Below are 13,722 nucleotides of genomic sequence, written 5' to 3'. Positions count from 1 at the left end.
GAACAGAAATTTGGAAAGTTGGGAATTTAGCTATGGAGGGATCAGAGATGATGCTGGTCATGCCCTTTCTTAAAGAGATCAGTGCTAGGGTGTTTTATATTCATAGGTTGAACAGAATGCTTATTAGATTTTCTGTTTTTACAGGAAGTCAGTGAACGGCTGTCTGCGGTCTGAGACAAGTTCCTAACTTTTCAAGTCCCAACAAGCTCTAATGCTGCATTTTAGGCTCCTTGAAATAAATTATGTAGGCATCCAAAGAGGAGGTTTTAGTACTCCCTAATGACCGTTACCATTTCATTTACCCTATCAGCTCCATCACACACATTCAATAAATAAACGTGGCCTCTGTAGCACAGAGCAGACTACCTTAACTTAAGGTAAAGTGTGTTAAGTATTTAGCAATACCAAATCAATTAAAAAGTCAAACCACTGCACAATAACAATGCCATAGGATAATCTAATAAAAACAATGACAGACAAATTACTAAAATACAATAAAGGCAACTGGAGATAGGATGTTTTTAAAGATTTAGGGCAAGGAGCACCAAGAAAAAGGAAAGCACTAACCAGAAGTCATTGTTCACAGTTGACTGGGACCTTGGTGCAATTTCAGGTTGACCACATTGGAGCAGAGGTTAGATACCCTAAGCAGTTTGTCCCTGCCAAAGATTTTACCCTCTGATTTAGTGTCTGAAATGGAAGTTGAAATCCTCCAGCAGGGCAGAGCACAAGCTATATCCGGCGTAGTCCTGTCAAAGCCAGATAGACGGGAAACATCCTTTACAACGCAACTTTTACCACGCAGTGCCTTTACGACGCAACTTTTACAACGCAAACCATTACAACGCGTTGCGCTGGGGGGCGCTCTAGAATAGGGAATGTGTTTAATATACTATCCAACACCTTCCCTACTATCCACGGGGACTGGAGTTGGAATAGTAAATTAAACAATTCACTATCCAGCGCCTAAAAGCACTATGCGTTGTAATGGTATGCGTTGTAAAAACAGCATTGTAAAAGCATGCGATGTAAAAGCATGCGTTGTAATGTCATACATCCCAGATAGACATTTGACGCCCTCTCACTGAAGCTGTTTTTGGGTGGAAAATCTCAGAGAAGGAAATTCTAATCCTGTCCTTGGTCAGATACTTTAGGCATCTTTGCCCCAGTCAGCATTTCTACTTTTGGACTTAGTCTCTTTCTTGGAGCTCATCATTCTCGAGCAAGGCTGATTGTGATCTTTTCAACAGAAATTTTAAAAGTTGGGAATTTAGCTTTGGAGGGATCATGGACAATGCTGGTCATACCTTTGCTTAGAGGGGGTGGCATAAGGGTGTTTTTCACCCATAGGTTGAACAGGATACTTACAGCATATTCTTTTTTCACAGAGATTGAGTGAACAGTTTCCTGAGGACTGGAACAAGTTTCTATACCCAATGAAGTCCTCTCAAACTCAGACACCTTTACTGCTAGGTCCCGCTGATGCTGTAGAGGTCTTGGAATTCCAAAGGTTTTCCACTACCAACTTTCCAACCATTCTGGAGGAGCTCCTTATGGCCCCTTCTAAGCATCTCAGGACCTTAGGGACAGTGTTTGAGGGCAGGACTCACTCCAGCAGAGGCTACCAACAGAGTCAATTACAGGTCCAGTTGTCACTGTTCAACTGTTTACTGCAGGAAAAATACCTCTTACAGCTTGTTGTGTCCAACTGATCTTTAGAGTCCACTTCTCAGTCCTGAGTACTAGTGGGTGCAGGTCCTCCCCTTGAGGTCTCCACATAGGTCACAAACATCAGACTCAGTCCTCTTCTGTTCTTCCACAAGTCTAGGTGTGTCCTGATGATCTGTGGGTGAGGTGGCACAAGTGGTGTGTGTAGGAAGCTGACTCTGTAATACTATACCCAAGTGAGGTATAGTGTGTACAGAGTCCAGTGGCACCTCAAAGGTAGGTAGAGGTAAAAATAGATAGCACCTTACTCTCTGTTTGTGGTAGGGTGGCAGCAGTAAGGCTTTATCAGAGGGTAGTGTTAGCATTTAGTGTACACACTCAATCAGCAAGTGGTTGCACACATCCAAAGAATGAAATCCAGACCAATTGGTTTTGAATACAAATATTCTTTTAGATATTTTATTTCCTAGAACCAAGCAAACCTGGCACAGGTAAGTGATTTATACTTTGCAGTAATAATACAGTTTGAATTGCAGTTGTGTATATATGCTTTGGTTTGATTACAGTAGAATTACTGATAATGCAATGCTTTGAAATATTGTGCATATACTGTTGTATTGGCTTTTCAGTAGGATGTCAAGTAAATTACTTTACAAATTCCTTTTCTTACACAGTGTAGTATAGCTGGATAATGCACTGGGACAATTCCTGTAAACAGGTAAGTAAAAGCATTTTGGTTATTTGGTTACAGTATTCGAGACTTTTAAAGATTTCCCAATTCCACACTTAAAAACTTTTTCATAGAAACACAGTCAATGTTTTCCTATGGTTGAAAATAGTGTTATCAGTTCAGAGGTAAGTACTGTGCTGTGGGAGTTGGGTTTCTGGGGCTAGACTCAGGGGTCTCCCAGGGTCAAGGATGCACTCTTGTTACTCCCTTAGCGGCACTAGGGCGGCCGGATGCAGATTGCTGGGGCCCAATGTTATCCAATGGGGGATAGAGGGCCTCTGGTTGGTGGCTGCTTACGAGCAAGCCACAAGGTTGTGGGAGCAAAGATCCTTGACTTTAGCTCAGGGCAAATGGGGGTTCAAGTTAGCACCAAAGGTGCACCGTCAGCGGCAGTAGAGCAGCCAGGTGCATGGGTGCTTGTTTATTTTCGGGTGCCCTTCTACATTCAATGGGAATTCTCCGTTTTGCAAACACACTGCAGGCACGGAGATGAAGGTCTTCTGGGTGCGACTACCACTTGGATAGGTAAGTTGGGATGCTGGTGGTTGGCTAGACACCGTCGGTTGGGCCACCGGAGGACGTGGGGGGATCTTCTTACCAGCTCCTGGTTTCGGTTGGGGGGACCCTCCGGATTGAGGCTGCAGGCGTCGGCTGGTGGCTTGAGGCAGGTCAGGGATCACTGGATCCCCAGTCAGGATCGCTGGGGGGACCTCCTCGTGGGGTTGAGACACTCAAACTCAGGACGTGGGCGTAGGTGCAGAGTGGTGCAGACTCACGGATTGAGATGGAGTCTGTCAGTAAACAAATCCGGTGTTCATGTAGACAAAGTCTTTTCCTTGGCAGGCAGGGCAGGTCCTTGGGGTTCTTGAGGTTGCTGGCTGCAGGACACACTGGAGTTTCGCTTCTGCAGGTTTGAGGTGGGGACAGGCTGGTAGGGCTGGAGCCAAGTCAGTGGGCGTCCTCCTCTTCTTAACTTTGGCACGGCTGTTTGGTCCTTCTTCTTGTGTTCTTGTGGTTTCTCGTCTGAGGAGGCAAGGTTCAGGGGTGTCCCTAAATACTAGATTTAGGGGCATTACAGGTAAGTAAAAGGTTGGGACCAATGGGTACCTTCCTTGGGGTGGGTACACACCCTATTATGCCACCCTCAGGTGGGAAGAGGGCATATGCCTCACTCTGGTTAGCTGGGTCCCCATCTGCAAAATGGCAGAGAGTGAGAGTTGTGCTTCACCTCGCCTCCCCCACCTGAGGGGAGGGGTTGGCAGAGGTGGGCACACCTCCCTTTCTCACTTGGTTTTCCCACTGGTTCTCCCGCCCAAAGTGGGGGTCAGAATCGGTGTTGACCAGTTGCTGAAAGCAGCAACAGGCCTGAGGAAGATCACAAAGGTGACAAGCCTTTGAAGCTACCTCTTCATGGACCCTGCCCATCCAAGGGGAGGAGGCTTGGCACCTCGTCCCAGAATGTGCATTATTTCAGACTCCAGATAGCAGCCTGCTCTCGAACCAGGGGTCTAGAAACATGTCTGGTGGTGGCAGCTGGCGAGCAGCCACTCAGCCTGGACACTAGTGGAAGGTCGTTTTCTAAGATGACCACTGTGTGCATTTTTCATTAAATCCCACACTGGCATCAGTGTGGGTTTAATGTGCTGAGAAGTTTGATACCAAACTTCTCAGTTTTCAGTAAAGCCTTTATGGTACTGTGGTGTTTGTAATGACAAACTCCTAGGACCATATATTCTTAATGGCATTACTGCACTTACAATGCCTAAGAATTGGCTTAGGCATTACTAAGAACAGAGCACAAGGAGTCAGAGGATTTGAAAAAAGGTGGTATTATTCACCAAGGACAAGGGGTAATGCATTTACAGTTAAAGACAGCACTGTAAAGATTAGATCTTGTGACAACCCAGTGGCACTTGGTGCAAGGTGCTATATACATTTAGAAGTGAAATGAGAAGTGCAAGTGCTTTAAAAACAGCATAAGTGGCGCATATATGAAATTATGTACATCATTTAAAGCTTCAGTTACAGAACAAGTTACAATCACTTGGACAATAGTTTTCACAAAAAAGCTTTAAGTGTGATATGCGTCGTATGGTTCAAGCTGCGTGGTCGACGGCGTTTCGATCCCCTTGATTTAGGATCGTCATCAGGACGGGGTTGTCGATAGGTACAGTGCTGTGGACAAAGGAGGGGAGTAATGAGCAGGGGCATTTGACGGGCGGGGAGGGGTAGGTGAGGGGTGGGGGATAGATATTGGACCGAATCTTGTTAGACCTATTGTGCAAAGGGGACGTGACTGTGGTGGTGGCCAGATAGGGAAGGAGAGTGCTGTTTGGGGTGACTAATGTGGAAGTTGGCCCGGCGGGGAAGAGACCCTTAAGTGGAACGGTGAACCACACATAAGGGGATTACACTTACAAGGTGCCTGAAATGGAGGCGAGGCTGGCGGCACACACGATTGTTGATAGCGTCAATTTACTAAAAAGAAATATTGACGTGAGTATTAAATAAGGATGTCACAGGAAAATATGCGGGGCGGACTGGCGATGTAATTACCTGGTCGCATTTCCGTCCTAGTACTGCTCGCAAAGTAGGGCAGCGTCTGGAAAGAGAGAGCGCGCATGCAGTCAGAGAGGCTGTTAGACGCTCAGAGATCGAGCTGGAGCTACATCCTGCGTACGATCTGGAAGTCTAGACCCTACGAGATGTTCTTACCAGAGATAATGTACAGCACAGAAGGCAGGCGCTCATCTGGCGTGGCTGGTCGGCAGTGAATGCGGGAACAGACCGCGCATTACCTGTGTTCTGGGTTATGTCCAGGCTGCCGTGGGAGGGCGGGCGGAGATTGGGCGTGAGTCAGGGGCGGGGTTCGGGATGTGTCGCGAAGTGATTGGTCAAGAGCGAGGGAAGGGGGCGGGAATGGGACGGGCCAGGGAGGAGTGGTTGGGTGTGGGAGAGGGTTGCCATGGATACTCGAGTCAAACAGGAAGGAAAGCAGTATCTGAGCGCCGTCTAACGCCGGCAGACACGTAAAAGCGATTATCAGCAATTTAGTGCAACCAAAGGGAGAAGGTGAACCAACTGCAGTAGCGTGTCTAAAGCTGGAAACACACATAACAATGAGGAATGTATTAGCCAGCAAGTGACGGATTTTGTGGTCAGGAGGCACATATGATTCATAAACATGTATACAACAATAGAGCATATTTAGCCAAAACAACAAGATTTGTTTGGTGTAAAACCGGAAGGTTAATTTACAAAGTGTCATAGATGCTTGGAGAATAAATCACAGGGGCTTGGAATGGACAAGGGGTTCGTAATGTAATGATCGTATCGTTGGTACTATTTATGTACCTATTGCCATGAAGTGATCAAAACAGGGACAGAAAAAATAAACAATATATGAGCACATTAATTTTAACAGCAATGAAAAGGTGGTTTGAAACCAGGCGGTTAGTTTACAGAGAATTGTTAAGAAGGTACAAGAAGCCTGTTGAAGTCAAGGTCGAGACAGGTTTGTATTACGTGAGTAGCACTTCAGGGGAGAGACTTAAGTGGTGATAGTGCTGGTCCATTCATCAAGGGTGTTGAGCCCCTGGTTAACAGAGTCAACCCTGGCGATCCATTTGCATTCAGCTCTGTTGAGCAACGCAGTCATGTTGCCTCCTCTCAGAGGTAGGGTAGGTTTCTCAATGACCTGCCATCTTAGGTCCGTGTCAGTATGGGAATGCTCAATGAAGTGTGAGACCAGGGGTGCTGATAATACTTTGCAATTGATTCTGCTTTTATGTTGTATGATCCGCTGTTTAATCATTTGTGTTGTCTGGCCGATGTAGATCAAATCACACGGACATCTGATGGCATAAATCACATTTTGTGTTTTGCAGTTGGTTTGATGGGTGAGCTGGTGTGTTTGTCCCCTGAATTTGAATTCTTTAGTGTTAAATGTCAATTCGCATACACTACAGGACTGGCATTTGAAATGTCCAACGACCGGGGGCATGCCCCATGCTGCTGTGATGGTGTTAGTATTTCTCTCGGTGCTGGATGTCGGCCAAGTGATGGCATGAACGAGGTGGTTAGCGATGTTGTTACCTCTCTGGTAAGAGAACAACGGAGGTGCGCTGAATTGTTCCTCCGATCTTAGCACCAACCAGTTCTTTTTGATAATTTTAGCAACTCTGTTACTGTCCGGGCTGAAGACTGAGACAAAGGGAATCCTTTTCAAAGTTTGTTTGTTTTGGTTTGGCACTAGTAGGTCCTCCCTGTGGTTATACCATGCCCGTTTTTTGGCTTGTTTCACCAGAGTTTGATTGGCTAAACTCTTCCCAGGAACACCTGAAATTCACATATGAAACCAAACCCAATGACTTACCTTTCTTGGATGTCACAATACATGTGGAGGAGGGCATAATTGGAACTATCCTGTATCGCAAGCCAACCGAACGGAACACGTTGCTGCACTACTCTAGCAACCACCCCAGAGGCCTTCGCGATGGGCTCCCCTTTGGCCAATTCCTCCGAATCCGGAGGAATTGCAAGTGGCGGAAGGATTACTTCAGGGAGGCAGATATCCTAGTCTCCAAACTTATCAACAGAGGTTATCCACGACGCCTGGTGAAACAAGCCAAAAAACGGGCATGGTCAGCACCGAGAGAAATACTAACACCATCACAGCAGCATGGGGCATGCCCCCGGTCGTTGGACATTTCAAATGCCAGTCCTGTAGTGTATGCGAATTGACATTTAACACTAAAGAATTCAAATTCAGGGGACAAACACACCAGCTCACCCATCAAACCAACTGCAAAACACAAAATGTGATTTATGCCATCAGATGTCCGTGTGATTTGATCTACATCGGCCAGACAACACAAATGATTAAACAGCGGATCATACAACATAAAAGCAGAATCAATTGCAAAGTATTATCAGCACCCCTGGTCTCACACTTCATTGAGCATTCCCATACTGACACGGACCTAAGATGGCAGGTCATTGAGAAACCTACCCTACCTCTGAGAGGAGGCAACATGACTGCGTTGCTCAACAGAGCTGAATGCAAATGGATCGCCAGGGTTGACTCTGTTAACCAGGGGCTCAACACCCTTGATGAATGGACCAGCACTATCACCACTTAAGTCTCTCCCCTGAAGTGCTACTCACGTAATACAAACCTGTCTCGACCTTGACTTCAACAGGCTTCTTGTACCTTCTTAACAATTCTCTGTAAACTAACCGCCTGGTTTCAAACCACCTTTTCATTGCTGTTAAAATTAATGTGCTCATATATTGTTTATTTTTTCTGTCCCTGTTTTGATCACTTCATGGCAATAGGTACATAAATAGTACCAACGATACGATCATTACATTACGAACCCCTTGTCCATTCCAAGCCCCTGTGATTTATTCTCCAAGCATCTATGACACTTTGTAAATTAACCTTCCGGTTTTACACCAAACAAATCTTGTTGTTTTGGCTAAATATGCTCTATTGTTGTATACATGTTTATGAATCATATGTGCCTCCTGACCACAAAATCCGTCACTTGCTGGCTAATACATTCCTCATTGTTATGTGTGTTTCCAGCTTTAGACACGCTACTGCAGTTGGTTCACCTTCTCCCTTTGGTTGCACTAAATTGCTGATAATCGCTTTTACGTGTCTGCCGGCGTTAGACGGCGCTCAGATACTGCTTTCCTTCCTGTTTGACTCGAGTATCCATGGCAACCCTCTCCCACACCCAACCACTCCTCCCTGGCCCGTCCCATTCCCGCCCCCTTCCCTCGCTCTTGACCAATCACTTCGCGACACATCCCGAACCCCGCCCCTGACTCACGCCCAATCTCCGCCCGCCCTCCCACGGCAGCCTGGACATAACCCAGAACACAGGTAATGCGCGGTCTGTTCCCGCATTCACTGCCGACCAGCCACGCCAGATGAGCGCCTGCCTTCTGTGCTGTACATTATCTCTGGTAAGAACATCTCGTAGGGTCTAGACTTCCAGATCGTACGCAGGATGTAGCTCCAGCTCGATCTCTGAGCGTCTAACAGCCTCTCTGACTGCATGCGCGCTCTCTCTTTCCAGACGCTGCCCTACTTTGCGAGCAGTACTAGGACGGAAATGCGACCAGGTAATTACATCGCCAGTCCGCCCCGCATATTTTCCTGTGACATCCTTATTTAATACTCACGTCAATATTTCTTTTTAGTAAATTGACGCTATCAACAATCGTGTGTGCCGCCAGCCTCGCCTCCATTTCAGGCACCTTGTAAGTGTAATCCCCTTATGTGTGGTTCACCGTTCCACTTAAGGGTCTCTTCCCCGCCGGGCCAACTTCCACATTAGTCACCCCAAACAGCACTCTCCTTCCCTATCTGGCCACCACCACAGTCACGTCCCCTTTGCACAATAGGTCTAACAAGATTCGGTCCAATACCTATCCCCCACCCCTCACCTACCCCTCCCCGCCCGTCAAATGCCCCTGCTCATTACTCCCCTCCTTTGTCCACAGCACTGTACCTATCGACAACCCCGTCCTGATGACGATCCTAAATCAAGGGGATCGAAACGCCGTCGACCACGCAGCTTGAACCATACGACGCATATCACACTTAAAGCTTTTTTGTGAAAACTATTGTCCAAGTGATTGTAACTTGTTCTGTAACTGAAGCTTTAAATGATGTACATAATTTCATATATGCGCCACTTATGCTGTTTTTAAAGCACTTGCACTTCTCATTTCACTTCTAAATGTATATAGCACCTTGCACCAAGTGCCACTGGGTTGTCACAAGATCTAATCTTTACAGTGCTGTCTTTAACTGTAAATGCATTACCCCTTGTCCTTGGTGAATAATACCACCTTTTTTCAAATCCTCTGACTCCTTGTGCTCTGTTCTTAGTAATGCCTGTGGCATACCCCTATTGAAACAGTCTTTCAAATAATACCTGTTGGGACTTGTTCTTGTTCACATAACGCACCCTCCCCAACGTGGTTTATGGGTTACCTCCTGTACTTCCTATAACTAAGAATTGGCTTAGACACTGTAGGGGTACAAGGCTTATGCACGGTGACTGGTACAGTGCACCCAGCTAGAGGGGTGGCTGAACTATGCCAGGGCAATGGGTTGTAGGCATGGCACACAGGGATGTGTGACATGTCGACTCTTCACTTTGTTCTGAACCAAAACACACAGCCTGCAAAGGCAGTGTGTGAGTGTAGTGGTACAGGGCCTCTAAGGGTGGCACAATAAGTGCTGCAGCTCTTAGTGGCCTTCCCTGGTCACAGTGCCCTGGGTATCTGTGGTACCATTTACCAGGGACTGGCCTGTTGCCAAAGTGGGTTTGGTCTTCAATGCAGTTTTAGGGAACATAGGCCCTGGGTACCTGATTAGCAGGAGCCCAGGGCACACTCAGTCACTCAGTCAGAGTACATCAGCAGTTCAGCAAAAGGTGCGGGTAACCATGCAAAAAGAGGGCTCTTTTTCACAGTGTGTATAAAGAAATTAACTGTCTTCTCCTCCCCCTCAACTACACCAATTGGTTCTGGGACCAGCTTCCTGTCCCACTGGTATGATGTCAAGCTGTCTACCAAGGATAGCCAGGGAACAAAGGCTTGTCTTCCCCAGGTCTCCATTTACACGTAACTATGCATGGACAGGCCTCACCCTAGTCTCTTTCAAGTTAATGAAGTTCTGAATCCTCCCTAGCTGACCTTCCTGAGCTTATAGGAATCACATATCTCATAAGCAGGCCTTATTGCCAAAAGGCCTAAGCCATCAGGTCTGCTCAGGGAGCAAGAATCATACCTTATTAAGGGAAAGTATTGACAGAGCCCAGGTACTGGTAGGACGATGCACATTAGCTTTTTAGAGGTTCAAGTGGGTAAAGTGTACCTTTTTAGAAGTTACTTTCCCTAAATATTTATTAAAAGAATCTGACTTCACCAGTGAAATCGATTTTTAATAAACATTAAAACCCGATGCGGAATCATTTTGTTAGCTTGTCCCAAACCAATGATAGTAGAGTTAATTATTTTATTTTGATCTTTAGCTTCTCTCATTGGAGAGCTACCAGAGGTTTGCAGTCAAAAAAGGCTTTTGGAGCCTTGTCACTGTAAGGACATGCCAACACTGTATTCTTGCATGTTTTAATTTTAAATGCTAGTCACCCTACCCTGTAGGCTACAAGGTCCATTTACACATGACTTATTTAATATTTAAAAAAGGGTTCTTTCTTCTCAAAAGGGTTATTTTGACAGCTTTACCTGCAGGTTTAACCCTTTGAATGCGTCGGACGGCACCCGACCGTCCGATGTCACGGTGGGCGTGTGCGTCCGGGTGCTGTCCGATCTGCACACGTGTACAATTTTGCTGCTTCGTGGGGGAATTCCACCTGCATTCAAAGGGTTAAAAGATGCAACATGTGCCGCAATCCACAGGTGACTTTTAAATTTACTATTCTATGGTTGTATGTTACTGCACCATATACATTGGTCTTGCTTGAACGTTATCATTTCATTTGGGGATTTGCCAATGTAATCATATTTTAAGTGTCGGATGACATACACTGGGGCTGGACAGCAGTACCTCAGTGTGCAGATTTAAAACAAAAAAACTGCAATACCAGTCAGAAAACAATTGGAGGTGATCATAGAAAGAGAGGGATTTTTTACCCTCACATTGATTTGAGCATTTTATGTCATTTACCCATACATCAGTATACCTAGGTTTGTTTAGTTTTCTAAAGTGATACTTTTCTTGCAGGAGGGAAATAAAAGTGTTAATAGTTCGGGAAAAAAACTGATCTGTAACATTTATAACAGACCATAACTTTTTTCAGTTTGCAGCTGTGTGTCTGATACTGTAATCCTGGGACTTTATAGAGCAGGCGGCATTCGACATGTTAATATTAACAATAAGCATTTAAAATAAAATATTAAATGTTCACTAGTCCGGAAAACACATTCTTAATTGCAAATTCTCGTTTATATTTCAGATAGTTTTTTGGACTCAGACATGAAGCATTCCCCTTCTTCAAAACAGAAAATGGATTTCCAAACGGAAGACCTTCAGAAAGATATGGATCTTTTGCAAGAGCATCAAAACGAGGAAAGCAGGGATAGCCTGATGTTATTCCCACCCTCCGTTATTGCAAAGGCATCAAATACAGAGCAACATCTAAATGAAATTATAAAACGGCCATCTTCAGCTGATCAGAAAACACATCAGACTACTGACGGAACAACCAATGAGGAAATGGAGAGAACTGATCTAGAAACATTCCAAGAACTGCCTTCCGAGAGTATGAACAGTCAGGGGTCTAACAGGGAAGAGATACCATTTTTTGATGAAGAACAAAACAAACAGGTAGCGCAAAAGAGGTCCAGCTTTGTTGAAGAGAATGATAAAGATTACGAGGATGTTAAAAAAGAGAATAATGTGACTAGGACTGAGAGTAGTGACAGCAGTAGTGATACCAGTGAGGAGTATGCTGGGGATGCTCTTAATGTTGATGGGTACGAAAATGGGGATTATGAAACATACCAAGATAGTAGGATGGAAAGTGATCATGCGTTATATATCAATGCAGACGACCAGGCTGGAGACGACCACTCTTTTGATTATGAGCCTAATGATGATGATAAGTATGAAAAATATGAACATGATTATGAAAATGAGGTTCGTGCTGAAACGAATCCTACTATTGGTGATGTTGGAGGTGCTGAACTGGGGAACTCTTCGGCAGGTAGTCAACCTGGCAGATATTATAATGACAGTGGCAACAATACACCTGGGAGAAACTTAGAGGGTGCTGAAGATAATGAAAACCCCCAGATTACTACTACCTCCTTTTTAGGGCTCATTACTGAATCCGAAGCAGGGAGCGAAAGTGAGGATGATTTAAATTTTTAACAGGTTCACCATATGCTTAACTCTTTGTATAACATATTGCCTGCACCGTAACATGTAACTTGAATTTTTTAAACCAAACTATACATACTAAGCACTCTATGTGATATGTGTGGTATGTCCTCCATCACTCTCTCTGCCCTCATCTCCCACAAGGTTACCCAGATATAAGACTTTGATGTACTCATACTATTACCCTCACATAGATCTTTCGGTGCCATGGGAAACATATTTATGAAACGACCAATAGCCAGTGGATGCTTGTTTGCATTGGCATTAGAAAAGAAAACAGATTCTAAATTGACACAGGTGCCGATTCTTTACCAAGCATATGCACTCACCAGTGGCCATCTTGGAATGTTTTCTTTTTACTGAAGAAGAACCATTCCAGCATGGCTCATGATGCGTGTACCTACCTTGAAACCTTTGATTGACTTTCCAAGATGGAAGCCAAAAAAACAGCTTCGGAGCAGGGTGCTGCTGTGCCTTTGCTGAAATAATGTAAAAAATACAAATAAGGTGAACGGGAAGGATGAGGGTAAAAGACAAGCAGGGAAGTGAGCTTGATAGCTGTGTGAAGCTACCATTGCCATGCTTATTATTTTTTTTTTTAAAAGAGAAAACAATGAAGCTTGATATTGTGGGAAGATAATAAATACGAAATGCTCCAGCGGTATGGAAAAATCCTCAGGAATAGGAACGAAAGCCCACGATCAATAAAGCTATCCAGTCATGAGCAAAGGGTTGACCCAAAGCATACTTTTTGTGATATTTTATGGTATCTCAACAGACCAGAACATAAAAGGCAGGCACATTCACAGGAAAGGTGTTACATCAAAATATTTGATTATGTTAAAGACTGTTAATCGCAATCATGTATCCTATGTATATCATAAATGTTTTAATCTTTTATTTCTTATTTATCATTGTATAGCATTTTAGCCTGGGACTTACACTCAAGTGTCCTTATAGCTGCTAAGAAAGTAGCCAGTGTGGCTTACTTACGGGTGGAGGAATGCTTTTTAGGCGTATCACTTTGTACATTTTACATTTTAAAGTAACACTATTTATTTGACATTCTCTAAAAACATTCAGTAAACGTCCAATATGTACTGCATCTGCGGTTGTACTAAGTTTATAGTAATTTTGTACCCTAAAGAATTATATATTTTGAAAATAGTTGGATTCAAACTTCATTAAAATACTTTAAACATGTTTTGCATTCTACAGTGCTTTCCATTCTCCATTGACTTATTGACTGTAAACAGGTGTCCATACAATCTATATAATTGTATACATATAAATATATATATATCAAAGAGAGTAAAAGGCCTGCAATTGATTATTGGCGATAAATAGATGTAGTTCACAATTCTATATCGGTAAGATGGCAAAAGGGAAATACCAT

General features: G+C 44.3%; 1 protein-coding gene across 1 annotated transcript in view; it reads left to right on the top strand.

Annotated features, from left to right (window-relative positions):
- LOC144822741 (uncharacterized) overlaps positions 1 to 13,511 on the top strand; it is a 2,085,503-nt gene extending 2,071,992 nt beyond the window's left edge. Inside the window, exon 109 of the mRNA XM_078680596.1 lies at positions 11,401 to 13,511. Within this exon, the coding sequence (XP_078536722.1) occupies positions 11,401 to 12,317 (917 nt within the window). The 3' untranslated portion in view covers positions 12,318 to 13,511. The remainder of the gene's footprint in view (positions 1 to 11,400) is intronic.
- The last annotated feature ends 211 nt before the right edge of the window (positions 13,512 to 13,722 follow it).

The sequence above is a fragment of the Lissotriton helveticus genome, chromosome 3_1 (genome assembly GCF_964261635.1).
Source record: "Lissotriton helveticus chromosome 3_1, aLisHel1.1, whole genome shotgun sequence".
Taxonomy (NCBI): domain Eukaryota; kingdom Metazoa; phylum Chordata; class Amphibia; order Caudata; family Salamandridae; genus Lissotriton; species Lissotriton helveticus.
Note: the sequence above shows the minus strand (reverse complement) of the source record. Positions and strands in the feature narration are given on the sequence as shown.